The 27512-nt window shown below is 37.2% G+C and overlaps 1 protein-coding gene across 3 annotated transcripts in view; it reads left to right on the top strand.

Moving 5' to 3' along the window:
* Positions 1-23208, top strand: part of DDX1 (DEAD-box helicase 1) — a 67363-nt gene extending 44155 nt beyond the window's left edge. For all 3 annotated transcript variants that reach the window (XM_063648941.1, XM_063648942.1, XM_063648940.1), the window contains 16 exons: positions 237-313; positions 437-551; positions 1461-1599; positions 5258-5318; positions 9347-9445; positions 10281-10370; positions 12327-12515; positions 13184-13235; positions 15587-15733; positions 19185-19276; positions 20559-20631; positions 20752-20824; positions 20909-20951; positions 21711-21806; positions 22099-22219; positions 22883-23208. In XM_063648941.1, coding sequence (XP_063505011.1) covers positions 237-313; positions 437-551; positions 1461-1599; positions 5258-5318; positions 9347-9445; positions 10281-10370; positions 12327-12515; positions 13184-13235; positions 15587-15733; positions 19185-19276; positions 20559-20631; positions 20752-20824; positions 20909-20951; positions 21711-21806; positions 22099-22219; positions 22883-23013 — 1598 coding nt within the window. In that variant the 3' untranslated portion in view covers positions 23014-23208. The remainder of the gene's footprint in view (positions 1-236; positions 314-436; positions 552-1460; positions 1600-5257; positions 5319-9346; positions 9446-10280; positions 10371-12326; positions 12516-13183; positions 13236-15586; positions 15734-19184; positions 19277-20558; positions 20632-20751; positions 20825-20908; positions 20952-21710; positions 21807-22098; positions 22220-22882) is intronic.
* Positions 23209-27512: the final 4304 nt, after the last annotated feature.

Genomic DNA, 27512 nt, shown 5'->3' with positions numbered 1-27512 from the left:
GGAATGTCTAATGGAAATGAACTTGTAGACAGGGAATAATGAAAAATGTAGAGGGGTAGAGGTGACAGTTTCAGGAGTAAAGTAAAAAAATGAAGAAGCTGGCCTTAGGCAGCACAGTTTATCCATAGTGACAGGAGAGAGGCATGAATGCAGGTAAGCTGGTAGATTTGACATTGTCAGCATGAGGAAGGTCTTTTATGGTTGTTTTAATCTCTCTCTCTCTCTTGTTTTTTAAGGAAAAGATCTTGGTCTGGCATTTGAAATACCACCACATATGAAAAACCAAGCCCTCTTTCCTGCCTGTGTTTTGAAGGTAATTAGGAATCTAGTTAGAAAAAATTTGCTGTGGTTATAAGCTGCTTGCTCTTCATTATTTTGTATATGATGGTTTTCAATTAGGGTAAGAATTTTTATTTTCTCTTTTATTCAATGCTAGAATGCTGAACTGAAATTTAACTTCGGTGAAGAGGAATTTAAGTTTCCACCAAAAGATGGCTTTGTTGCTCTTTCCAAGGCACCGGATGGTTACATTGTCAAATCGCAGCACTCAGGTATTACACCTGCAAGGGTAAGGATTTCTAGAATAGTGAAAATAATTGATGAGAACTCCAGTAAGTAAGGCGTCTCATAGCGAGTTACATATACTTTCCTTGCTGGTTTAGTCACACATCTTTTTTTAACACAGCAGTAAAATTCATTTTTAAAACCTAATTCATAAACTCTTAAGTATTTGGTTTCAGTGTAGGCATTTTGGGATCCCAATCATAATGGTAATGGTATCTAATATTTACAGAATGTGTGCTTATTCGGTGCCAGGGCACCACGTTAAGTGCTTTACATGGTTTAGTCTTCACAACAACCCTATAAGGTAGTAGTTTTCCCATTTTACAGACAACCTAACGAATAGGGAGTTTAAGTGATTTGCCCAAGGTCACTGAGCAAATAAGTGGTAGAACTGAATGCAAATATAAGCAGTCTGACTTCAAAGTTTATACTCTTATCCATTGTATATCTAATATTTAAAGTATATTTCATAACCTGTTTATCACAAAACAAGTGAGTCTTTTTTTAGACATATTAATCAATTAGAATTATTCCAAGTAGATTTTTATTGTTGTTTTAAGAGAGGGGATCTCGCTGTGTCACCCAGGCTGGAGTGCAGTGGCACCATCATAGCTCACTGCAGCCTTGAATACCTGGGCTCAAGTGATCGTCCCACCTTGGGCCGCCCAAAGTGCTAGGATTGCAGGTGTCAGTCACCCCACCAGCCCAAATAGTTTTAATTTAAAGTAGCCTAGTTTGTTTTAGAAATCTAAGCTTTATTTTGTTTGACTGTCTTCTCTACTTTTTGACAATTATTATGTAAAATGTTTATATTAGAATATTCGTCCTAATGTTTTATAAGTAACAGTATTATAAAGTGTGCTTTGAATGTGTTCTCATCTTTTTTATTCCCTAAGGTAATGCACAGGTGACACAAACAAAGTTTCTCCCCAATGCTCCGAAAGCTCTCATTGTTGAACCTTCCCGGGAGTTAGCTGAACAAACTTTGAATAACATCAAGCAGTTTAAGAAATATATTGATAATCCTAAATTAAGGTAAATCTTCCTTTTGTGCTGAAATGCTTATTGTCTTTTGGTTTGAAGTTTTTTGGAAGAAGAATAAGGTAGAGAAAAATGAAGTAGAAATTCAGTGTGTATACATAATACATGTGTGTGAGTATGTAAATATACTTTAATAATTTCTATATAAAACTCCTGTTTGTTTGCTAAATGATAAATATGATTTTTTTTAAATTGAGATTTTTTTTCCCGTGTCTCTTACATGAAAAGTCATGGTTAGTCAAACAGCACTGGAGTAAAAATCTAATTTTTTTTTTTTTCTGAGACCGGGATATCAATATGTCGCCCAGGCTGGAGTGTAATGATATGATTGTAGCTCACTGCAACCTTGACCTCCTGGACTCAAGCAATCCTCCCACTTGAGTAGTTGGGACTGCAGGCACATGCCACCTTTGTAGAGATAGGGTTTCACTATGTTGCTTAGGCTAGTCTCAAACTCCTGGGTACAAATGATCCTCCTGCTTCAGCCTCCCAGAGTGCTGGAATTACAGGCATGAGCCACTGTGCCTGGCCCTAACAATTTTTTGAAGACAGCATTTCATTCAATGTTAAATTTATTTCTTCCCTAAATCTGTATAGAAAATGTGCCACTCTATTTCTAGCATGTTGGTAAACTTGGCGAGGTTTATTCTAGACTGCATCACGGTGGTGGCTTTCTTCCATTTGGACATTCAGATTGGTCACTGTCTAGTTATAAGACTCTTTCTACCACTGGAAGGATACCATAAATTAAAGTGACCTTGCTCAGTAGCAATCCCTTTGACTTTGAAGAAGGCTATATACCGTATAAGTAATACACTCTGTTAGTCAATTTGACACTTGATTTTTGTTAATTTTGCCTTTAATTACTTTTTAAACTAGAAACATTCACACACCATAAAACTCATTATTTGAAAGTGTACAGTTCAGCCAGGCGTGGTGACTCACGCCTGTATTCCCAGTACTTTGGAGGGCCGAGGCAGGCGGATCACCTGAGGTCAGGAGTTCAAGACCAGCCCAGCCAACACGGTGAAACCCCGTCTCTACTAAAATACAAAAATTAGCTGGGCTTCCTGGCAGAGGCCTGTAATCCCAGCTACTCGGGAGGCCGAGGCATGAGAATTGCTTGAACCCAGGAGGCGGAGGTTGCATTGAGGCCAAGATTGCGCCATTGCACTCCAGCCTGGGCAACAGAGTAAGACTCCGTCTCAAAAAAAAAAAGCAAATGTTTCTTGGTTCATTGGTTTTTAGTATATTCACAAGGTGTGTAACTGTCACCACTATCAAATTTCAGAAGCTTTCAATATTTTGACATCACAAAAGCCTGTCTTTTTTTTTTAAGTTTTTTTTTTTTTTTTTTGATATGAAGTCTCGCTGTGTTGCCCAGGCTGAAGTAAGTGGCTGTTCACAGGTGCAATCTTCCTACACTGTAGCCTTGAACTCCTAGACTCAAGGAATTCTCTCTCGCTTCAGCCTCCCAAGTAGCTGAGAATACAGGCATATGCCACTGTGCCAGCCAGGCCTGTCTTTTTAATGTTGATCTTATTTACAGGTTGAACAAACTTATTTAGGGATAAATTATGTAAAATAATTTCTAATTTTGTTTTGAAGATTGATGCATGTTCCTTATTCAGCAAATGTTCATCTACCTTCCATATGTGAAGTTTTAGGCTGGGGGCCAGGGCTTCAACAATGAAAATTAATCTTCCTTTCACAGAATTAAGTGTGAAAGTGTGGGGATAGTGTGGAGGGGAGAGAAACAAAACAAATACGATAAATGCCTTGAGCATACCATGTAACCAGGGCATCTGCTTAGTGTAAGAAACTCAGGGACCTCTTTATAAAAGGATTTGGGAAGAATGTAAAATGCTAGTGTGAATTGATTTTTGTGCTGTGATTATGTATAAAAATGAACATGATTATAGACAAAAGTTAGAGGGGAAGATGAATAATAAAATCAATTTATTGGTTAAGATGGTAAAGTCATGGGCCACTTGTTTGGTATTCGGTACAAATGGACATTTTCCTTCTTAAAACCCAGCTGAAGTCATGATCTTCGAATGAAGCTAAGCTGGCTGTCCCAGCCCAGCCGTCTGCACCTCCTCTGATACACTGACTGTACATGCCTTTCCCTGATCCTTACATACTGTCATGTGTTACTTTTCCTTACTTTTTAATTTTCTTAATTTTTATTTCCTTTTTAGAACTATACTTGCTTTAAGTTTCTTGCTTTGAATATGCAAAGCTTTTCTCTAACTCAGTTTTACATTCCTTAGAGCAGGGGTGGTTCTTTTATATTCCTCAACCCTACAGTGCTTTGCATATAAGCATAAATTATCATGTGTATGTGTGTTTACCTTCTGCCAAGTTTATAGGGATAAATATATCTGATTATAAATGTGGATAAAAGTAAAAGTGTTGTTGGAGAAAAAAATGATAGTTTAGGACAATAGTCCAAACCTAGGAACTTGAGGACCTCATTTAAAAATATAAAATGTGTTGGTTCCCTCCCCTGGATATACTGAATCAGAATTTCCAGAAAATAGGAATTAGAATCTTTTTTTATTTGTTTGTTTTTTAAGAAAAGCAGCTCCTCCAGGTGATTCTTTTTGGTTTTGGTTTTATTTTTGAGATGAGGTCTCACTCTGTCATCTAGGCTGGAGTACAGTGGTGCCTCATAGCTCACTGCAGCCTCAAACTCTAGGGCTCAAGCAATCCTCCCACCTAAGCCTCCAGAGTAGCTGGGACTGCAAGCAAGTGCCACAGTGCTTGGCTAATTTTATTTTTTGTGGAGACATGGTCTTGCTATGTTGTGCAGGCTGGTCTCGAACTCCTGGCCTCAAGCAACCCTTGTGTCTCCGCCTCCCAAAGTGCTGGATTATAGATGTGAGCTACTGCATCTGGCCTTTACCCTCCTGATACTATCCTTTGGAAGTCTTAATTTTGATGAAATCCAATTTATCTATTTTTCTCTTTTGTCATGGTGTTTTGATGTTGTAGTTAAGATAGACTATGCCTAACCCAAGGTCATGAAAATTTTATTTGTGTTGTCTTCTGAGTTTTATGTTTAGGTTCTACATTTAGGTCTGTGATACATTTAGAGTTAATTTCTGTGTATGGCATGAGGAAGGGTTTTAACTTGTCTTTTGCATGTGCATATCCATGTGTCCCAGTGCCAGTTGGCCATTCAAACACCAAAGGGTACTGTGAAAAGTGAGTCTTCTTTCACTCCATTTCCCAATTTCTAGTTATCCTTTCTGGAGGCAATGTTTTAAATTGATTTTTGTATATTCCTTCAGGGCATTTTATGTACATACAAGTATATATGTCTGAAAACATAGATTGAAACCAGGTTTTAAAGGACCTTGAATTACCCTAATATAGAAGAATATGTAGATGAGGATAATTTTCTCCATGTTCCAAGCTCACACATTCTCTTTCGTGACTTTACCACACTTCCGCAATGGATACAGCCACGGGGATTTAACTGCTTTGTTTCCCACCTTCCCCAGACTTGTTTCATTGTAGGCTTTTTTCCTCAATTACTTTCTCAGCCTTAATTTCCACCTAAAATAAATGGATGCAGATCTAACAATGTAAAGCACACTTTAATTTTTTTTTTTTTTTAACATTATCATCTTGATATTTATTTCAGGGAGCTTCTGATAATTGGAGGTGTTGCAGCCCGGGATCAGCTCTCTGTTTTGGAAAATGGAGTAAGTTGTAGTTTTAATTTTTAAAACATAATGTCATGGGCTGTCGTTTTAGCAATACAGCTCTGTTTTGTTTCAAGAAAATTTAAGTGAGGCTGAAATTAGAGCAAGGTCAGAAGAGTATGTTTGTTCAAAGACATCTTGCAAGTGCGCCTTTTCTTCTCCCGGAAGTATACAAAGTCCCAGACCTCTCAGGCAAAATTCCAGCATACATGATTTTTTGTTGTTTACCCTCTGAACATTTGAGAATTTCCTTCTGGCCTTCATGGGTAAAGAGTCATTCTTTTTGGGGAGATAAGTGAAAAAGAAGAAACTGGAGTTAAGAACAAAAGTAGAGGTAAAATAGATTGCAAAGAAGGATAGAAGTTCCTGCAGTGACTCTTGGGAAGGATGAATAATGATAAGACAGTGGGTAATAGTTCCAGTGAGGAGAGACATGAGTTCAATTATGTGTAAGGGGAAGTCGCAAAGGCTGTGCTCAGGCATGCCATTACGAAGGACAAAGCTAAGAGGATGTGATCTCCAGTGATCTCCACTATTGGAGAAGAAGTTTAGGAATTTTTTTTTTTTTTTTTTTTTGAGAAGGAGTTTCACTCTTGTCGCCCAGGCTGGAGTGCCATGGCATGTTCTCGGCTCACTGCAACCTCTGCCTCTTGGGTTCAAGCAGTTCTCCTGCCTCAGCTTCCTCAGTAGCTGGGATTACAGGCACCCACCACCGTGTTGGCTAATTTTTTTGTATTTTTAGTAGAGATGGGGTTTCACCATGTTGGCCAGGCTGGTCTTGAACTCCAGACCTCAGGTGATCCGCCCGCCCTGGACTCCCAAAGTGCTGGGATTACAGGCGTTAACTACTGCGCCCGGCTGAAGTTTAGGAAATTTTTAACTGTTATATCAATTCTGTGAAGGTAGGACTTCATGAAATATTTTTCATATGTGAAATAACTTACAGCTTATAAATTTCTCTTTTATTTCCTTTCCTAAATATTTAATCATTAAAGCTAAACCATCTGATATTGAGTCATGACAAGCAATTATGTCCTTTCTCCAATTCCATTGGTGCTCTTGTCAAACTAAATTTTGTGCCACATGGACTTTACATTTGACCTGGTATGCCATATTAAGAGCAAGGAGTCATATTACTATGCTTGTTAATACTATTCTAAGATGAGTAATATTGCTTTGATATGTTTTTATTTAGTGCTATGGTTTTAATGTCCCCACCAAAACTCATGTTGAAATTTAATTGCCCATGTAATGATATTGGAAGGCAGGGTCCTTTAAGAGGTGATTAGATCGCGAGGGCTTTGTCCTTATGAATGGGTTAATGCCTTTGCTGTAGGAGCAGGTTAGTTATTGCAGGAGTTTCAGCCCGTTTTCCTCTCTTTGTTGCTCCTTTCTGCCGTGGGATGACCCTCATTAGTTGCTGCTGGCTTTATGCTCTTGAACTTCCCAAGCCTCCAGAAATGTGAGAAACATTATTTATTCCTTATAAATTATCTACTTTGTGATATTCTGTTAAAACAGCGGAAAATGAGCTGAAACATTTAGTGTGTTTTATTTTATTTTAGTGGTTGTAAGAGAGATTTAATGTTTATTCCCAATTTTGCTTCCTCAAACCCATTTTTCCCATAAGATAATATGTTTCTCAATTCCTATTTTCCTAAAGCTTATAGAGCTTTTAGGGAATTAAATCTGCTTTCATCAGGATGTCTCAAACTTTGGTACTAACTTGAAGCAATTGGAAAGGTAGTGTTATTCCAGAGCGTTCTTTGCAGAATTCAATTCTACTCTACTTCTTAGGGGATCTAATATGATCTTTTTCTGTTCTTCTCTCTGTCTTACGTTCTCTGCTTCTATTATCTTCCACCACACTCTGGTTCAGCCTTAGCCCTGTGTTGGGTCTTATGCTGGGGCAGAAGTCAGCTTGGCAATGAGAGAGTAGAAGCATTTTAGTTTTCTAATCTTTTAGTCTTGCAATATTATGCAACATGTACCATTGAGGTTATATAAATAAAGATGTCTCACAGGCTTTTCTGATCTAACTGACATAAACAAAACAAAACAAAACAAAACCCTGAGAGGTCTTGTGTCTGTCTTCATGCCCACTTTACCTGCTGGAATTAGGAAGGAGGAAACTCACGTGGTTAGAATACTGTACTAAACTGATGTCATAGAACCAGATGGTATTTTGTTCACTGCTGTGTACAGCACCTGTCTCAGTGTTTAGTACATAGTAGATTCTTAATACATTGGACAGATTTTATCTTCACATTTTCAGACAATATTTTCTAGGTTGAACTTGCTTGTAATTATTAGTGCAGATGAAACAATAGCTTCAGAAATGTCTGCTTTATTTTTCATGGGATAATAAGTGCCTCATATTGGATCAAGTTAAAAGTTCATTCAGCACAAAGTTCTGTTTATTCGAGGGGTGAGATATTGAAGTAATGGAACTAGAGGAATAACTTTGCTAATAGAAAACTATATTTTTAGTACAGGGTGGAGAAAACAGGTAAAAAAGAATGGAAGTGTTGTTTTTTAATGCCTGTCAATTAAAGAGTAGAGGTTTTGAATTGTCTAATTTACTGAATGATCTTATGTAATACCTTATTTGTGCTCACATAAATACATCATATACACACTTTATATATTTTTATTTATTTATTTATTTATTTATTTATTTATTTATATTTGGAGCCGGAGTCTCGTTCTGTCGCCCAGGCTTGAGTGCAGTGGCGTGATCTCGGCTCACTGCAACGTCTGCCTCCCAGGTTCAAGCAATTCTCCTGCTGCTCAGCCTCCTGAGTAGTTGGGACTAGAGGCACACGTCACCATGCCCGGCTAATTTTTTTTTTTTTTTTTTTTTGTATTTTAGTAGAGACGGGGTTTCACCATTTTGCCTAGGCTGGTCTCGAATTCCTGAGCTCAGGCAATCTGCCTGCCTCGGCCTCCCAAAGTGCTAGGATTACAGGCGTGAGCCACTGCGCCGGCCCATATACACACTTTAAAAATACTTCATCTTTATTGACTACTTTCTAGAAATGGGTCAGGCACTGTACTAAAAACATAACATATTCTTACTCAGTACTTACAATAATCCTCTGAGATGGTACTCTTCCCCATTTTTACAGATTAGGAAGAGGGCTTATATCAAATATTAAGTAACTTACCTAAGATCATACAACTCATAGGTAGAACTTTACTCTGAAACCTGTGTGTGTCTAATCACCATACCTATGGACTTGACTACAAGATATGTGTGGGAGAATGCAAAATGTTAATTGTTTGTACTGGCACCGAGGCTCACTGTTCTCTTCTATGTATGTTTGAAAATTTTTATTTAGTATTCTAAACTTCTGTTTTCTCATTGAATAGGGATGATTATAGTAGTATTTACCTTAGTGGTAACATGAAATAAAATATGTACTTGTAAAACATTTTGCAGAGTGCCTGTTCATTATAAGCACTTGATAAATAGTAACTATTACTATTTTCCTGGACAGTCTGATCACCATTACTATTAACTATAACCAAATTTATTGAGCACCTGGGACACTCTGCATCTAGTGCTTTACGCATCTTATCTCTTAATTATCACAACCATCTTGAAAAGGAGAAGGTATTCCCCCAACTCAAAAATGGGAAAATTGGTACTAGAGGAGATTAAATAAATTAAGGTCACAGAGCAGAGTAGTGGTGGAACTGGGACTTGAACTCTAGATTCCATTGAGTTCCAGTGAATTCATCAGATTTTTGCTTGGAAAATATAAATTTTATACATTAGAATGTATATCAGTTAAGGACGTCAAAATCAATTTTGGTCAAAATCTTCACATTAATTTCAAACCAAGTATCAATTCAACATATGGCATTATCTGTAACTCCTTTTTTTTTTTTTTTAAATAAATTTAGAGTTGACTGACTGCTTCAATATGCATGTTTTTATTAAAAAGACAGTTATTGGTTGCTATTTTAAGGTAATTATACTGTTTCTTTAGTTTTCATTAAGTGGTTGGTTTGTTGTTTTTCAGGTAGATATAGTTGTAGGTACTCCGGGAAGACTAGATGACTTGGTGTCAACTGGAAAGCTGAACTTATCTCAAGTTAGATTCCTGGTCCTGGATGAAGCTGTATGTTGAAATATAATCATACTTTTTTAAAAGTTTACTTATATTTTTTGAGATAAAATATATAAAATGAAGAAGAAATATAATTCAGTCATGATCCTACTACCTAGAGATAATCATTGTTATCAGTTTGGTATATTTTCATATACTTTTTATTTATATATTATTTTATGTAGTTGAAATCAAGATATGAGGAATCTGGGAAAAATTTTTAAAATGTAATATCATAAGTATTCCCTGTAATTGTAAATAATTTATAAATGCTGTCTAGTGGTCTATTATATGGCTACTTCATGGTATATTTAATTACTCTTATTTCTAGGTATGTAGGTAGATTTGATTTTTGCTCCAAATAACCAGCTTTGTTTGTACATACATTTTCTACATACTATAAATTCGTTCCTTGTGTCAGAGATACAAAATGTAGACCATCTGGAAGGACATAAATGTGTTTGAGGCTCTTAGACATACTTCCAAATCATTTTCTGGTTGGGTTACCTAGTTCCTCAGCACTGAGGGTTTTTAATTTTTTATATGAAAAGTCTGTTGAAGGATATATGTTAGAAGCTGTTGACTGGAATTTTCATTCTAGATTATTAGATTATGGTTTTGGATTGCTTATTGTCACTTTTTCATATTTTAGTCACAAGGAACTTAAAATTGAATTTATAAATTATCTTTATCCAACAAAATAATTTTGAAAATATAGGACTATGTATATGTATGAATTAGTTTCCTTATATTTTGTTTGATTTAGAAAAAAGATTTTTGATACTGATTAAAACTTAACGTTTTTTTCTATACTGATTAAAAACTTTATTCTTTGCTTCTCATGCAGGATGGGCTTCTTTCTCAAGGTTATTCTGATTTTATAAATAGGATGCACAATCAGATTCCTCAGGTTACTTCTGATGGAAAAAGACTTCAGGTATAAAATTTATCAATGCATCTTAAAATGCATGTAAACAATTGTTATGTATAATGTTACGGGATCCCAGGGGGTGTTGCTTTTCTGGCTGGAAGCCTCTGCGGCCAGTGATGCCGTTGCCCAGGTTTTGCTCAGTTCCGCCCACTTGGCCTGGCAGGCTGTGCTCAGCTCTCACTACCAGCCTGGACCCCATGCCTCCCAAGGGGGAGCCAGGTGTGGAGTGGCGAGGGGTGTATGAGCAAACGTGGGGTCTGGCCACTGCACACAGCCAGGCACACTGGCTGCGGCAGGGCGGGTAGCTCCAGGTGCTGGCATGGGCACTGGCTCTCTGTGGGGCTGGTGGCCTGGCCCCCAGGCTTCAGGTCTTCCTCAGTTGAAGGTGGGGCTTCACCAGGGACTAGCCCCCTTCCGCCCAGGAGCCTGTCTGCCTCCTGCTGCTGTTCATGGTGCCCAGACTGTTCATGCCAAGGGACACCTGCAGGCCAGCACTGGGCCGTCCTCAGCCTGCCTTGGCCTTCCTTCCGTGTTCGCTGGTGCCCAAAGGCTGGAAGGGGCCAAAGTGGCAGTGGGTTGGTGTATCAGTGCTACCTCAAGTGTGCCACCTAGCTGGGTTGTGACAGTGCCCAAGCTTGGCCTTAACTTTGTTCTGTGATCAGAGTGGGTGTTGACAGCAGGGAGAGGCCAGGCAGTGGAAGCAGACATCTCCGAACCTGTAGGGGCAAGGGAGGGCCTTTTAGGGGCCCCCGAGTGTAGAGATGTCTGGGTTCACAGCCGTAACTTGGGCAGTTGCAGCCATGCCTGGGATGGTGGAACCCATGCCTGGGATGGTGGAACCCCTGCCTGCCCTGGCTCCCACCACCACCCTGGGCCCAGCTCCATCTCAGGGCTCCTGTCTGTCTGCCCCTCTGTGCCCAACCTCGCTGCTCCTCCTCTGGCAGGCGACTCGGCCCAGCCCCATTGAGGTGGCTCCCAGGGCAGTGGGCTCCAGGGTCCTCCCAGGGGTGGATTCTGGGGACTGTCCACCTCCTTTCCGTGCCTTCCCCGCAGCGGTGGCGGGCAAGAGCGGCAACACGGGGCCAGGGTCCAGAATGGTGAAGACTCTGGGCCTGGGAGCGGGTCCTGCCCAGCTTCGCGAAGGTTGGCGTGGCCCAGTCAGCTGCCTTGGGGATGCGGGGCACAGGGGACCCACCACCACCACTGCAGCTCCTGCAGCCGCTCTTGCTGTCGCTGCTGATGTCTCCCCGCTGCAGCCAGCTTGGTGGCAGCAGCTGCTGCTGACGGCCTGTTGCTGCCATCATTAATGCTTATGAGCAGGGTCAAAGGGTTTTTGTTTGGTCCCCTCTCATTAAGTTTATTATTATGTAAAATGTTTTCTTTTTGTTACTGGACGAAATAATATACTCAAAGGTAGCAGTCTTAAAAGCTGCTTTTAGAAATAGAAGCAAATTTGAGGAAATTACTTGGGTGTTGCAGAAAACTATAAGTAAAAATTCTTAGTTACTTTGTCCTATAGAACATTTAGGACTTGTATTCCAGATTATTAGTACTGCTTCCTGTTCGAAGGAAAAATAACTTCAGCTATTGAAAAACTGTCATCTTCTCTGTAGTTATATCCTTTCTTAGGAAGCGTTTAAGAAGGACAAGCTTTTCAGAGAAGGGGACAGACAGTAATATAGGATTTTTGGCTTACAAAAATGTCTCATTTTACTTAGTTTTTGTAGGAACGTGAGGAAGAGATGCCATGATTTCTATGTGACAGTGAGGGGACTGAACCTCAGAGAGGTTAACCTGCCCAAAGTCATACCTCTATACCTCTAGTTGTCGCTACATAGAGTAAGGTGTTGAACTTATCTTTGGAGTCTAGGCTAGCACACTTTGTGTTTCATGTCAGTGTTTGTGTGATTTATTAATTATAATTATAAAAGTTCATCTCAATTTGGGGTTTCCTCTTCTTAGGTGATTGTTTGCTCTGCCACTTTGCATTCTTTCGATGTAAAGAAACTGTCTGAGAAGATAATGCATTTTCCTACATGGGTTGACTTAAAAGGAGAAGACTCTGTTCCAGATACTGTACACCATGTTGTTGTCCCAGTAAATCCCAAAACTGACAGACTCTGGGAAAGGCTTGGAAAGAGCCACATTAGAGTAAGTGGTTTATAATATTAACATTTAAGTAGAATAAAGCAATTTATAAACTAGGTCAGCCTTGGGCTCTTAATGATGCTTAAGGCAATCAGTTACTGTATCAAAGAAAAGTCCAATACATCGTAGACCCTTAGACCTTTAAAAAGCACTGAATAAGTGATGGACTCCATCTTTTGTTTTTCTCTCTTCATAATATTACTTTTGTGATCAGCTTCCTTGATACAATTTTTATAAGTAAATAACATATATTTATCTAATTTCAGATACAGTGATTTCCATTTTTAGTAGTATTTTAGTAGGAGCCCTCATCTGTGTCCTCTTGATGTACTTTGTTCTAAAAATCAATTTCATGTGGTCATCTTGTCACTTTCTTCACTGTGATTAGATTTGCCTTTATATAGTAAGGTTATGTTTATTATAAATATACAATATTTTAGAAACCACATTTTCATTATTATTATTACCTTTAAAAGTGGTCTTAGACCTATAGTTAATGAAAGATTTTTCTGAATCTGAAGAATGATTTTGCCTACAGATTATATTATAAAGACGTATATCTGAAATGCAGTCTAAAGGCAAATATAATTCTCCCTTTTAAAACATGACATCTATTCTGAAACATTATTTAACCACTCCTCTATCCTGTTTTTATTCCTTGCTTTTGATAGACTGATGATGTACATGCAAAAGATAACACAAGACCTGGTGCTAATAGTCCAGGTGAGTTAAAAGAGTCAAATGTGTTGAAAGATTTTGAAAATGAAATTTATACCTTACCTATTCTCATGAAGGATGTGAGGTGACCTGCAAAATTACAACAGGAAATTTGGAAATAAAGGCAACAAAAATAATAAAAAAGAAATGGGGAAAAAGCTGATACTAGTCAACTTAGAGGAATATGAATCATTGAATTTATTTTTAATTTTTTGAGACAGAGTCACGTTGTTGTCACCCAGGCTGGAGTGCAATGGCACAGTCTCAGCTCAAGGCAACATCCACCACCCGGGTTCAAGCAGTTTTCTTGCCTCAGCTTCCCAAGTAGCTGGGATCGCCTGCCACCACCCCCGGCTAATTTTTTTGTATTTTTAGTAGAGATGGGGTTTCACCATGTTAGCCAGGCTGGTCTTGAACTCCTGACCTCAGGTGATCCTCCCACCTCGACCTCCCAAAGTTCTGGGATTACAGGCGTGAGCCACCATGCCTGGCCTTAATCATTGAATTTAGATGTTAGTCTCCTAGCATCTAAATCACTTTCTTTTTCTTTTTTTTTTTTTTGAGACAGGGTCTCACTCTGTCACCCAGACTAGAGTGCACTAGTGCGATTTCGGCTCACCACAACCTCTGCCTCCCAGGCTCAAGCAGTTCTCCTGCCTCAGCCTCCCGAGTAGCTGGGATTACAGACACGTGCCACTACCACCCGGCTAATTTTTGTGTTTTTAGTAGAGATGAGGTTTCACCATGTTGGCCAGGCTGGTCTTGAACTCCTGACCTCAAATGATCCACCTGCCTTGGCCTCACAAAGTGCTGGGATTACAGGCATGAGCCACTGCACCCAGCCACAAATATTTTTGATTATCTAATTCTCATTGATCATAGGAAAACAGCAAATTTTTCTAGAGAGATTATTTTATATTGACCCTGAATTCCATAAGAAATATCATGTAAGTTTCTCATATCAGGAATATTGCATAAGAAAGAAAACTTTCTTTAGCTATAGCTTTGCAAAAGATACTGAAATGATTTTGAAATAGTTGTTTGTTGACTTTTTTGTGTGTGGTAGAATATACATAACATAAAACTTAGCATTTTAACTGTTAGTGTACAGTTCATTGGCATTAAGTACATTCATATTGTTGTACAACTGTCACCACTATCCATCTCCAGAACTTTTTCATCTTCTTAAACTGAAAATCTATATCATTAAATATTTATCAATTTTTAAAAAGCCTAACATTAAATTCCGCCTCAATGAAGATTTTTCTATGCAGAGCTGAGACTCTTTGTTTCAGGTTAAATAGTGTTTTGAAAATATAGGAAGGTACATCATAATACAAGGTTGGTGCTTAGAAAACCTAGAAGAATGGATCTTAAACCCATTAGGCTGCATGTCTGACATCAGATGTTTCAGGTGGATCATTCATTGGTGAGGGTCGGACTCTGCTTGATTCATGGTTGAATTCACAGGCAGGTTTTCAACTATATAAAAATGGTGAATTATCTGAAATCTTGATTAAAGATTTGAATTCAGTTTTATATGTAGCTCTAAATTAACAAGACACAGACTTAGTTATCCTTATTATTGGAGAAGAGCAGAGACACTATTTGAAAATCTGTCATCCCACTGTTTGAGAAGGCATTTTATAAAATTCCAGTTTTTATTGCTTCTTATATTTTTCTTGCAAAAGTTTTGCTTAGTTTAGACTACAATTAGAGATGATCAGAGAGACCTTAGAAATATGTTGGGTCACAGAATTAAAGTCTTACATTCAGTGGTTGAGGAGTAACAATTATAGCACAGCTTCACACTGAAAAATAGAGAGTTGGAGGATGGTGGCTAAGAAATTACTAGATTTTTGTGTTAAGGTTTTTACTGCATAGAAGAAGTATGAACTTTCTGGTATTTAGATTGATTTAGAAAGTACATTAATTATTTTTGAAAGGAGTTAAAATAATTGTATAAAGCATTTATTGAGCATTTAGGGAAGTTCATGCAAGGCAGAATATAATTTGTTCTTCATGAGGGATAAGAACAGTTTTGCTGTATGTATTTCTGTTAATTTGTACGTGTGTATGTGCGTGTTCCCTCATAAGGGGTATGGTTATTGGTGTTTGTATACCCCATAAAGTAGCATAAAAAATATTAACAGTAACAAAAATAAGTGAATGAATGGATTAATTCACTGTTTTACTCTATCTTTACTTCTTGTCCTTATCTATATATAATACTTTTATTAAAACAGGTATTCCTTTTTAGGAAAATTAAGCAGTCAGTCTGTGACTATAATTCTGTGTATTCATGACAAATTCAGATTGAAATTCTGTTGGTTTTTGTTGTTGTTATGATATTCAAGAGATGTGGTCTGAAGCTATTAAAATCCTGAAAGGGGAGTATGCTGTCCGGGCAATCAAGGAACATAAGATGGATCAAGCAATTATCTTCTGTAGAACCAAAATTGACTGTGATAACTTGGAGCAGTACTTTATACAACAAGGAGGAGGTAATTTTTTCTCACTTGAAATAAATTGTGTTTATATCCTCTTGTAATAGATTATTAATCTCATGTTGATGCAATCTAGAATACATACACAGAATTTAAAGCAGTTGATGGCATAGTTTAAGTATCTATGCTTATTCAGTACTTTTCCATGTCATAAGCCCTAGGAAAAACAAGAGAGAATTTTCCACATAGGTACATTTTCATTACAGTAAACTTGAATCACAGCATTCTAAGAGTTCTATATCATATGGAAGAAGGATAAAGTAATTTATTAGTCTTAAAATTTAAAATGTGATCACTGAAATAATAGAATGTATGTCTTTTAAACCAGTAGTTGGGGAAAGGGGAATGAGGAAAAAAAAACCTAAACAAGAGCAAGAAAGGAAGGGGAATAAAATGAGAAAAATTATGGTTAGAAATTATAGAATAAGATCAATGTTGGAAAAATCTGAATGTATAAGTAAACACTGTAAGTATCAGTGGACAAGGTCTTCTGTTATAAAGCATGGATTGTTGGACTGGATGAAATCTAGCAATATGCTGTTTACATGGAGCATACCCAAAATCTGAGGACATGGAAAGATGGAAAGGAAAAGGAATGAAAAAATATTATGCATGTGTCGGCTAAAATATTAACCAAAAGAAAGCCAGTCTAGGTATATTAATAAGAGTTGCAGTAGACTTTAAGACAAATATTACTAGAAATAAAGAGTCACTATGTAATAAAATATCCAAGCTACAATGAAAGTATAAGGGTTCAGATTTTATGCTTCTTATAACTTCGAGAATGTAAACTGTATTCGTCTGTTCTTACGCTGCTATGAAGAACTGCCTGAGACTGGGTAATTTATAAAGGAAAGAGGTTTAATTGACTCACAGTTCTGCAGAGCTGGGGAAGCAAACATGTTCTTCTTCACATGGCAGCAGGAAGGAGAAGTGCCAAGCAAAGTAGGAAAAGCCCCTTATAAAACCATCAGATCTCATGAGAACTCCGTCACTGTCACGAGAACAGCGTGAGGATAGCCACCCACATGATTCCATTATCTCCTACCAGGTCCCTCCCACATGTGGGGATTATGGGAACTACAATTCAAGATGAGATTTGGGTGGAGACCCAGCCAAATTATATCATAAACCAACATGGAAAAATTCTCAATCAGTTGTTACGGAGATGCGAAATAAAATGACAGTATAATACCGTTGTACATGCTAAACTAAAAATACAACACCGAATTTTGGCTATGGAGCCCCTGCATACAGTTGGTGAGAATATAAAATGGTATGAGCACTTTAGCAAAGGGTCTTGCAGTCTTTTATAAAACTAAAAATGCTGTCTTATGGCCTAGCAATTAAACTCCTAGATGTTTACCCAGGATAAATGAAAACACATATTGACAAAAAGATGCAAGAATGGCCATAGCAGCTTTATTTATAATATTCTAAAACTGAAAACACACTAAGTGTCCATCAGTAGGAGAATGGATAAATAAAGTGTGAAATACAGTGGAATACTACTCAGCAGTGAAAAGGAACAGACTTTTCCTTGCTGAGTAAACACAGCAACAATGGATGAATGTCAGAAACCTTATGCCAAATGAAAGAATTCTTACACAAGAATATGCACTGTATGAATCTATTTATGTGACATTTTTTAAAAGTCAGAACTAATCTGTGATGGAAAAAATGTCAGAACAGTAGTAGTCCCCACAAGGGTGGCAGTGGGGATAGGCTGGGAAAGGATATGAGGGTATTTTTTGGTGTGATAATGATGTTCTGTATCCTAATGGGACTTTCTCAGGAAATCTACTTAAGATTTATAGATTTCTTGAATACAACTTTTACCTCAAAAGAAAAAACTAAACAAATATTGAATTCTAGTTAATTATATGCATGCTGAACTCTGTACTGATATCTGCAATTTACATTGAAATGTACAAAAATATAAAGATGAGTTGATGGATAGATACAGGTATAGGTAGATATGTGGTTAAAGCAAGTATAATAAAATGTTAATTGTTGAGTCTAGGTGGTGGGTATACAACTGTTCATCCTTAAAATTATTTCAGTGTCGCTACATATTTGAAAATATAAATGTTGGAAAAATATAAAAAGTAAAAATTGGCAGATATACAAGGTAACATACAAATCCCATTATTGTACTGAGGAAAGACTAACACATCTTGTTACAACTGATGTACATCAAGGAAATAGAAAACTCAAGAAGGATATAGAATATTTGAACTAATAGTCATATAAAGAATACATTACACTGTTCATTATAGTGAGCGCTTAAGTAACACATTTTTTTTTCAAGTCCTGGCAAACAGACTTGCTTGGTTTATTTATAGTGACTGTTTTGTAGTACTTATTTTCTTCCTATGTTGTGAATGGAGGAGTTGATTATGTAGTAAGGAGTACTGTTGATTAAGTAGTAATATCCCTTTAGTTACTTTGATCCTCCTTCCCTAAATGTTCTGGATGTAGATGTTACTTCTGCCTAGAAAACAAGTTTATTACACCATTACTAACACTCAAACACAATATATACCAGATTACAGGGGTTTAAAAGAAGGGATCAAAGGATCCCTGTCCCTTCCACACATACCCTAACCAGAGAGTTATAGTGTGTATTTGATACTTCCCTAAACCACTTGAATGCAGGATGCAATAAAATCTCAGCTGTATGCCTCTAGAAGTTCTGGTTAGCTGTTACTTCACCTCTGCATAATTAATTTTTGTGTTATACATTTTGAATAGATATCTTTCAAAATGTATTGTTTCCTTGAATTTTCAAGTATACTTACTGAACTTAATTTACCTTGGAGAATAGTTAAGTGGCATAATTGTTATTTTGTTACCTCCCAGTGGTTACTCTTTTTGTTTCTGTGTCTACTTGAAGAGTTTTCTTTTGGGGGGTTGGCTACCACTGCACCTGCCTCTAAAATAGCACCTCTTCATCTTTACAGTTTGCTGCTTTGAATCTTCTGTGGCCATGAAACTAGATAACTATGTTGCTTAAAATACCTTGAGAAGAGAGCAGGCTTATGGGCATGGCCTTTTAGGAAGCACATTGACTTGATGATGCTTAATTTTGGTTCCTCCAAGAATGATCTCTTTTGCCTACTTTTTGAGTCTTAGCTTTATGGAGGATAGTGAGGTTCCTGGTGTACACATAGGCATTTTAGTCGGTACACTGCTTGATCCACTCCTCCTACAGATTGGGAAGGGTGACTTAAGATGCCCTTAAAAGCGGGACAACTTTAATGCTCCATAGAGTTCATTTTAATGGTACTTCATTTGTGACATAAATTGTGTTAACCATGGTTTATAGCAAGTAGGAGCATAGGTTTTTATGGAATTGCGTGGCACTATTGTGAATTTTATTGGCTTTTTTACATAGTCTTAGGCAGAAGATTTTCCAAGGTTAAATGCTTAATGTGCTTTTCACTAGGACCTGATAAAAAAGGACACCAGTTCTCATGTGTTTGTCTTCATGGTGACAGAAAGCCTCATGAGAGAAAGCAAAACTTGGAAAGATTTAAGGTACTGATACATAGTTGATTGTTTCCTTAATACTTAAGAGGGGCATTATATCTAGTTTTAAGCAGTTTTAATTAATATTATTAAAGCAGTTATTGTCCTAGAAATTTCAAAATGTTTCTACCCTAACTAATGTGTCATCATCATGACAGGAATTAGTCATTGTTGACACTCAAATTATACATTCTCTATCAGCACAACACTATTATAACAAGAATTTTCAATTTCAGAAATTTTAGTTAAATTATTTCAGGTAGATATTTTTAGGAGAAGTATCATTGGATAGTTAAGCCATGTCTATGTGCCTTAAAAATAGTCTCCAGCAATAGCCATAAGGAACTTAATTTGTAGATTAATTAAGACAGGTATCAGAATATGGCTATGTAGAATTAAAGGTATTTTGATACTGTTTGGGGCAGACCTTTCCAGTTATATGCTTGCAGCACATGAACGGGTCATATAGCTCTTGGTGTAGGTGGGTGGGGCTTCAGCCATTTAGAACTAAAGATCAGTAACCTCTCTACCTGCAAGCAGTCTCATTAATTTAATACACCCCAGTGTATAGTATAAGTATCATTTTCTAAGAAAAAAGATGGGAAGTATTGGGTTGAAGAACTTTGGCTTATGTTTCCATGCTGGGTGTAATTGATGCAGATGTGAAAACACATCGCATGGCCTCGTTTGAATGTGTGCTACCCTTCTCGACCGTAGGCATTTTTCTGGACCATAAGTCAGTATACCCTTCTTCCCTCCCCCAGATCTCTAATTTTGCTGTGCCTTGAGGCACAAATGACATTGAAAGGCTAATTTGTATTTCTTGGTGAGCACCAGGGGCCTACCCTCATTTTCCTCCCCTTGAGAATTTTGTCTGTTACAAAAAATGTAGCCTCCAGGTAAGATATCTAGTATTCTGAGTTTATTTGAATTTAAGAGTAAAGATAATGCTTACGTCTATACATTGTATTCTGTTTTATCTTTCTCTTCAATTTCTAAAGATATTTATAAAGATTAAGCCAAGTTTTAGCAATAGTTTAATATCTTTGAGTAGAAAAAGAAAAGCAAAAATGAACCCAATCTCTGATTTAATCACCTTAAATGTCATGTTTCAGCAGATCATGACATAAAACTTCAAGACTTGGTCCAGTAAATTAGGAGTATGTGGACCTCTAATCTTATAGTAACACTTGAGTTTTTAGAGGTCTCATTTAGTGGAAGGATAGCATTTGTTTTTATTGTTTAGTATATGTGCTAACAAACTCCTTTCTCTCTTCTCTGTTCTCTTTAGAAAGGAGATGTAAGATTCTTGATTTGCACAGATGTAGCTGCTAGAGGAATTGATATCCATGGTGTTCCTTATGGTAAAAAGCAACTTTTTATGCCTGCAGTGTGATTGTTATGGAATCTAAAGTAAAGCCTTCTAATATGTTTGAAAAATTTAGAAACTACTGGCAATTGTTAATAATGGTTTTTATTTACAGTTATAAATGTCACTCTGCCCGATGAAAAGCAAAACTACGTACATCGAATTGGCAGAGTAGGAAGAGCTGAAAGGTACTTCTGTAATTTTTTTCCCCCATTTTTAAGCTTGTATGCTTTAGGAATAAAGTCTAATAGAAGGCTTTTAACATCTTTCAGGATGGGTCTGGCAATTTCCCTGGTGGCAACAGAAAAAGAAAAGGTAATCTTTGTAGGGCTCTATTATATTCACTGTGTGTGTTGTGATTTTAGATGTTGGAAATAAAAGCAGTTCGATTTCCCATTTAAATTTAATTCAGCTGCATATGGAATACAAATGAACTTTTTAATGGCATCTTTTTTCCTATGTTCATTGAATGGACAAATAATAGGGTGAAATTTAGAAAGGAAAATGCAAAATATAATTTTTCCTACTAGCTTTATTGTACTCATTTCCACCAAGAAATATTTAAACGTTTTCTGGCATGGTGCCATGGAAGACCTTTCATGGTGAGGGGAGATTTATTTTGATATAATTAAAAATTTATAGAAAGGTTGTATTCATAAAGAGCTCCCATATACTCATTGCCAAAATTCAGTAGTTGTACATTTTGCATTATTTGCTTTATTATTCTCTTATATAAAAGATTTGAACTTATTTTTCTTTTGAACTTTGTTTTTTATGTTAATATTGACATAGTATGCTTCAATATTTACTTTTTCATCCTACTTTTATCTGAGAATTCCTTTTGATATCTGACACCCATTTTAGGAAAACTTTTGGATTATTCTCAAAAAGAACTTTTTCAGAAGACCTATTTATTCAATGAGCTACTCAATAGTAGTAGTAATTGGATGATATACCTATAATCTATTTTTCTAGTGCCTTGAGGACAGAAAACACTTAAAAACAAATTTAGAATAAGATATTTAGCATGTCTCTATCTCCATGCATGTTAATTTTTTTACTTTTTAAATTTAGGTTTGGTACCACGTATGTAGCAGCCGTGGAAAAGGGTGTTATAACACAAGACTCAAGGAAGATGGAGGCTGTACCATATGGTACAACGAGATGCAGGTAAGACTTCGAGTTAGGCTCACAAATAATGTATTAAAATGGTAGAATAGAAAGCATTTATCTTCAAAAATTATATCTTGGCTTTTATCTGTTTGTCACTTATAAGGGAAAGTCGTAGTTGGTTATAATGTTATCTAAACTTTGTTAATTGTAAGTTGTGAATTTCTCTCTTCAGAAATCTGACTTCCATTTATACCAAGCATTCTGGCCTTTCCAGCTTTATTTAATGATGATAAAATACAACTCTTTCTAAATGAAATTTTTATTTGGAAATTTTCTCTCCCTTACTTAGTTACTATCTGAGATAGAAGAACACCTGAACTGTACCATTTCTCAGGTTGAGCCGGATATAAAGGTACCAGTGGATGAATTTGATGGGAAAGTTACCTACGGTCAAAAAAGGGCTGCTGGTGGTAAGCTTTGAATTATTTTAAATACAATTTTCAATGTAAATAAACCTGTTTTGAACTTCAGTTTAGGAAGGCAGTAATTTCATTTCATTAGGTTAAGAGTATATTTTTAGCGTGTTAATCATTCCCTCCTTATCACCCTCATAGTACTTTGTCCATACCTATCTTGTAGCATTTTTAAATTGTGTCATCTTTATGTGTATGAAAGACTTCAGCTTAGCTCTTTCTCTTGAAGTGTTAATGTCATAAGAGTAGTTGAACATTTTGTGGAATTATTAGGAAACGAGCATAATAGGTGATTTTGAACAAGGAATCAGAAGCCTTTGACTTAATTCAGGTGGTAATTCAGCATATTATTTCCTCTGCCTGGGATGCCCTTTTGTTAGTTTGTTCCTGAAAAATTGTAAGACTCAGGCCTAACTAGTTGTTTCCAAGCCAAGGGTGGGTAGGGGTATTGGGACAGCTGTTAGTGAGGCCTAATTATTTATTTATATTGAAATAATTGATTTAACATTTTTTAAAGTCAAAGTTCTCGAGATAACTTGCCCAGTAGTACATTTTATTGCTACAAGCAATGTTTAAAGTGATATAATTGAGCCAAAGTATTGCTGACAAGTTATTTCAAGCATGTCATTTACATTACTTTGTTATTTGTGTGTGATGCAGGTGGAAGCTATAAAGGCCATGTGGATATTTTGGCACCTACTGTTCAAGAGTTGGCTGCCCTTGAAAAGGAGGCACAGACATCTTTCCTGCATCTTGGCTACCTTCCTAACCAGCTGTTCAGAACCTTCTGATTTTTACATTTACTGAATAAGATTTGAGTAATGAAAGTCTGTAGTCTTAAAACTCTAAAACAGTTGTACTGCTTCCAAGCAGCAGTATTTATAGTAACGTAAGCTATTAATGCTAACTCTTGCATGTCAAGAAACATTAGTCTTAGGAATTCTTCAAAAAATGGCATCCCAATGAAAATAAATTTGATGACTATATTTTCATGAAGGTTTGTGTCTTATTTTAAAGTTATATTGATATATTTTTTTCTATTTCTTTTTTAAGAACAGTATGGGCTTATGAAGTAGAATTTATGGGTATGTGAATCTGGCAGAGGACTTACGTGGAACCACTTGGGAATATTCTAAAAGTAGGTTTTCAGATGGTTAAGGTTGTCTATGTGTATATTGAAGCTAGAGGAGAGTTGGAACATGAAGGAAAATTGGATGATTCCAATGTAGAAGAACTGCTTGGTTAGTTTGGAAGCATGGAAGTTTTGAGGGAGTCAGTAAAAGTTCTGTATCTAAGGACTGATGACTGATGTGATGGTGACAGTGAAGATGTATCTTCTTTTCATGAACCTTTCTTTCCAGATGATGCATACCCATTAAAGTAGAACTAATCTGCTGTCCCTACAGGTCTTAAAATCAAACTTAAACTCAGGGGTTTTTTTGTTTGTTTTTTTTTTTTGTTTGTTTGTTTTTGTTTTTGAGACACGGTCTTGCTTTGTCACCCAGCCTGGAGTCCAGTGGCGTGAACACAGCTCACTGCAACCTCAACCTCCTAGGCTCAAGCAATCCTCTTGCCTCAATCCTCTCACCTCAGCCCCCCAGGTAGCTGGGATTACAGGCGCATGCCACCATGCCTGGCTAATTTTTTTGTATTTCTTTTGTAGAGACAGGGTTTCACCATGTTGCCCAGGGTGGTCTCCCAACTCCTGAGCTCAAGTGATCTACTCACCTTGGCCTCTGAAAGTGCGGGGATTATAGGCGTCCGCCACCATGCCTGGCCCTGGAATATATTTTCTTAAACACTGGCTCTTGCCTAAAATATCAGAAGGAAAGGGGAAAATGTAAATACATATAATTGAATTTTTGCTTTGTGCCTTTTGACTCTTAGTCTATAAGGTAGTTTTTTGGGGGAAATTACTCTTGTCCAAGAGTTTCCTTAAGAGCACAGGGTGTTATAATTTCTTATATGATGGTTTTCAAACCTTTTAGCAATGAAAAACCTTGAGTGAAACAATATATAAACAGATAAAAGCTGTAGTGAGAAAACCATTGTCTTGTATATTTGAGTTTAGAGTTTGTGTGAAATGATTATGAGGATACCATTCTTTCACTTATCTCTAGACCACTTGCTTTAGAGATGTCCTGGAACTGCTATAACCAATCTCAAAGCTATGTGATGACAGCTCTGCGCAGTCTTCATGCACATTAATCACTCGTTTAGAAACGAACTTTTAATTGATGTGACAGCAAAGACAAGACTGAATTTCAGACATTTAAATATTAGAATGGAGGGGATCTTTCTAATCACCTTGTTCATGCCCTTGTTTTATGAGAGAGAAAGCTGAGTTTAGAGGAATGCACATTCACATGGCCTCGTGGGTAGAACTGGAAATAGAATTCGGGTTTCTTCAGTTTCAGCTTTTACTCTTTGGGCTGGCTACCTTTGGAAGATGACTCTCAGGTCCAAATTGCGAGGCCAGAGAGGAATCCTGGATAGAGCTTAGCAATGGTGGAGATGTTGTTTTTCCTCTTTAATTACTTACTGTCCAACTGGAATTACCCAGGGAACAAGAGTTTTCAAAGGAAGAAGCCACATGTAACCAGACTAGCAGAGGAGTTGCTTGGAGACCTGACTTGCTCTTTTTTCCTACTCATATCACCATTAATTCTTTCCTTTATTCTCAGACTTGCTTCCAGATGCTGATTCCTTCAGGCCATCATATTAATGCCAAGAATGCAAGTAACTGTTAAAAGTTGGGTTAAGATGTGGTCACTGGGCCTGAGAGATGCTAATTGCCTGCCTCCTTCGGGATTGCCTTTCCCAGGTTCTGGTCAACGGGGTACGAGTCAAAGTGATGTGTACAACTTCTGGGCCTTGTCCTGCCTGCCCTGTCCCTCTTCTCTCAGGCTAGAACTTGGATGTGGTATTAGTGAGGTTATTGCCACCATTAGAAAAGTGTAATACTTGGGGAGTGGCAGAACAAGACAGAGGAACCTGGTGGCCTTGGGAAAGAGAGCTGCCCACCCTCTCCAAACTGCCTGTTATAATAACTTGATGTTATCTGAGCTGCTCATGTTTAGGGCTCTTTGTTACAGAATTTTAGCCTCTACCCCAACTAATATATAAAACACTAGAGGCCCTTCAAAGTCCAGAAAATGCTAAATATTAACCTTCATATGATAGTATTTGTGATTCAGAGCTTCCACTTGTCCATTCTTTAATGCAGGAATTTTTAAATGTACTCACAGATCTGGTGTCTGTAGTTATATGTCAGTCTTAGAACCTCTGTAAACAGAAATGTCAAGACTTGCCCCAACTTCAACACATGATAGACATGGCCTGAGATCTTAGGAGCCTCGGTGCATTCCTTCTTACTCACAATCTAGTCTTTCACTGTTCATTCTTGTCAAAGCTACCTTCAAGCTTCGATTGCTAGAACTTGACTTTCATAGTGACTGAAGTGGTTTAAGGGAAAGGCTGTTTCATATCTTAATAAACTTAAGTGTTCTGCTCTAACTCAGGTTTATGTCTTTACTGTATTGCTAATTTGAGTCCCTTACTAGGACAGACTCATTTAAGCACAGCAAGTTATATTTCATTTAAGAGAGCATAGAAAACCAAATAAAGGGACCAAATGCTTTCATTGCCTCAGGATGTTTGCCTTAAGAGAATTGATTCTAAAGGATTCTAACTAGTGGTCTTAGTTATGAGATTGCTAAAACATTTCTGTGCCTCCTTTTTTTATTTTATTTTATTTTTTTGGTTGTTGTTGTGTTTTTTGAGACAGGGTCTCACTCTGTTGCCCAGACTGGGCATGATCTCGAGTGGCATGATCTCGGCTCACCGCAATTTCTGCCTCCTGGCCTCAAACTATCCTCCCACCTCAGCCTCCTGAGTAGCTGTGACTACAGGCATGCACCATCACGTGTGGCTAATTTATACCTCATTCTTAACATATCTTTTCCTGTTAGATACATGGAAATTTCAGACTAGACTAATCCCCACTCCTCCTTACTTTTTATTTATAGTCCCACTTCCAGAGAAAGTCATCGCTAACATTTTGGTTCATTTCTTTTTTCTGTAAATGTTTTGGTCTACATACGATTCTGTATTTTTATTTAACAGAAGCATTTTTCTTATAAATACTATAGTGGCTACATAATACATTGAATGTACTATTGTTTGTGTAACCATTGCACTCTTACTGCTCAGGTGCATTGAGGGGAGTTGGAAAGGATGTGAACTTTATAATATTAGTCTTGGATTTGAATCTGGCTCTAACTCATACTATAAATATGACAGAAGGCAAGGTCCGTTAAGCTTTGATTTCTTTATGAAAATGGTGAAAATTCACATCATTCAGGATCATGTTAAGCATTCAGCAAAATGTCTAGTAGATGAGGAGGCATGTGTACTGTATTTATAGTAGTTAAATTTTTTGTGTTACACAGAATGCTGCAGTGAACATCTTCTGTCTTTTGAATTATTTTAAACTAGATTCCTAGAAATTGAATTATTGAATTAAAGAGTCTGAATGTTACGAACATTTTTCAGAGTCATCAGATTGCTTTCTGAAAGGGTTGAGCTGGTTGACGTTAACACTAACAATATAGGAAGAAGTCTGTACAATTTATTTTACAAACTGAAATATAGCTTGTTGCGCTCAAAGTTTGCTTTCCTGATGTCTCTTCATATGGTGTGTGAATTAGTGCTGGTGAGTAGAGGTAGTCTCACATCTTACATGCAACTTCTTGCCTCCCATGGGCTCCCACTCCTGGTCCCACCATCATCAGATAAACAGGGACCTAGACTTGTTTTAAAAAAGGTGCAGGCTTTTTTTTTTTTTTCATTTCCTAATTTTTGTCTTTAAAGGTAGAAGTGCATGGGGCAATGACTGGGAACTGCCCAGATTAAAAAAAAAAATGTTGGTTCCTGGCCAATTCCAAATGGGTAAAGCTATTTAATCACATTCCTCTCCTTGTTCTGACTTAAAAGGGAACGACACACTTTATTTCAATTTGAATGAGATTTGTAAAATATCAAAAAAGTATAGATAAATATAAAATGAGATCCCTGATAGGTTCTCTTGCAGTAATTTTATCATTTCTCTATAGATGTTGACAGTTTCTAAAGTCCTACCAGGCATTTTTTCTAAGTGACCTTATTTGGGAGGAAAAAGGAATATGTGTCAGAAGGGAAAAAATGTAGTGGAACAGGAAGGAAAGGGAGGGATACTATTTTGCTACTCCAAAGTAATTGATAGAGGATTCCTTTGGAGGGAGGAGTGGAG

This window comes from Pongo pygmaeus, chromosome 12 (genome assembly GCF_028885625.2).
Source record: "Pongo pygmaeus isolate AG05252 chromosome 12, NHGRI_mPonPyg2-v2.0_pri, whole genome shotgun sequence".
NCBI lineage: Eukaryota > Metazoa > Chordata > Mammalia > Primates > Hominidae > Pongo > Pongo pygmaeus.
This window is presented reverse-complemented; position numbering and strand designations above follow the sequence as displayed.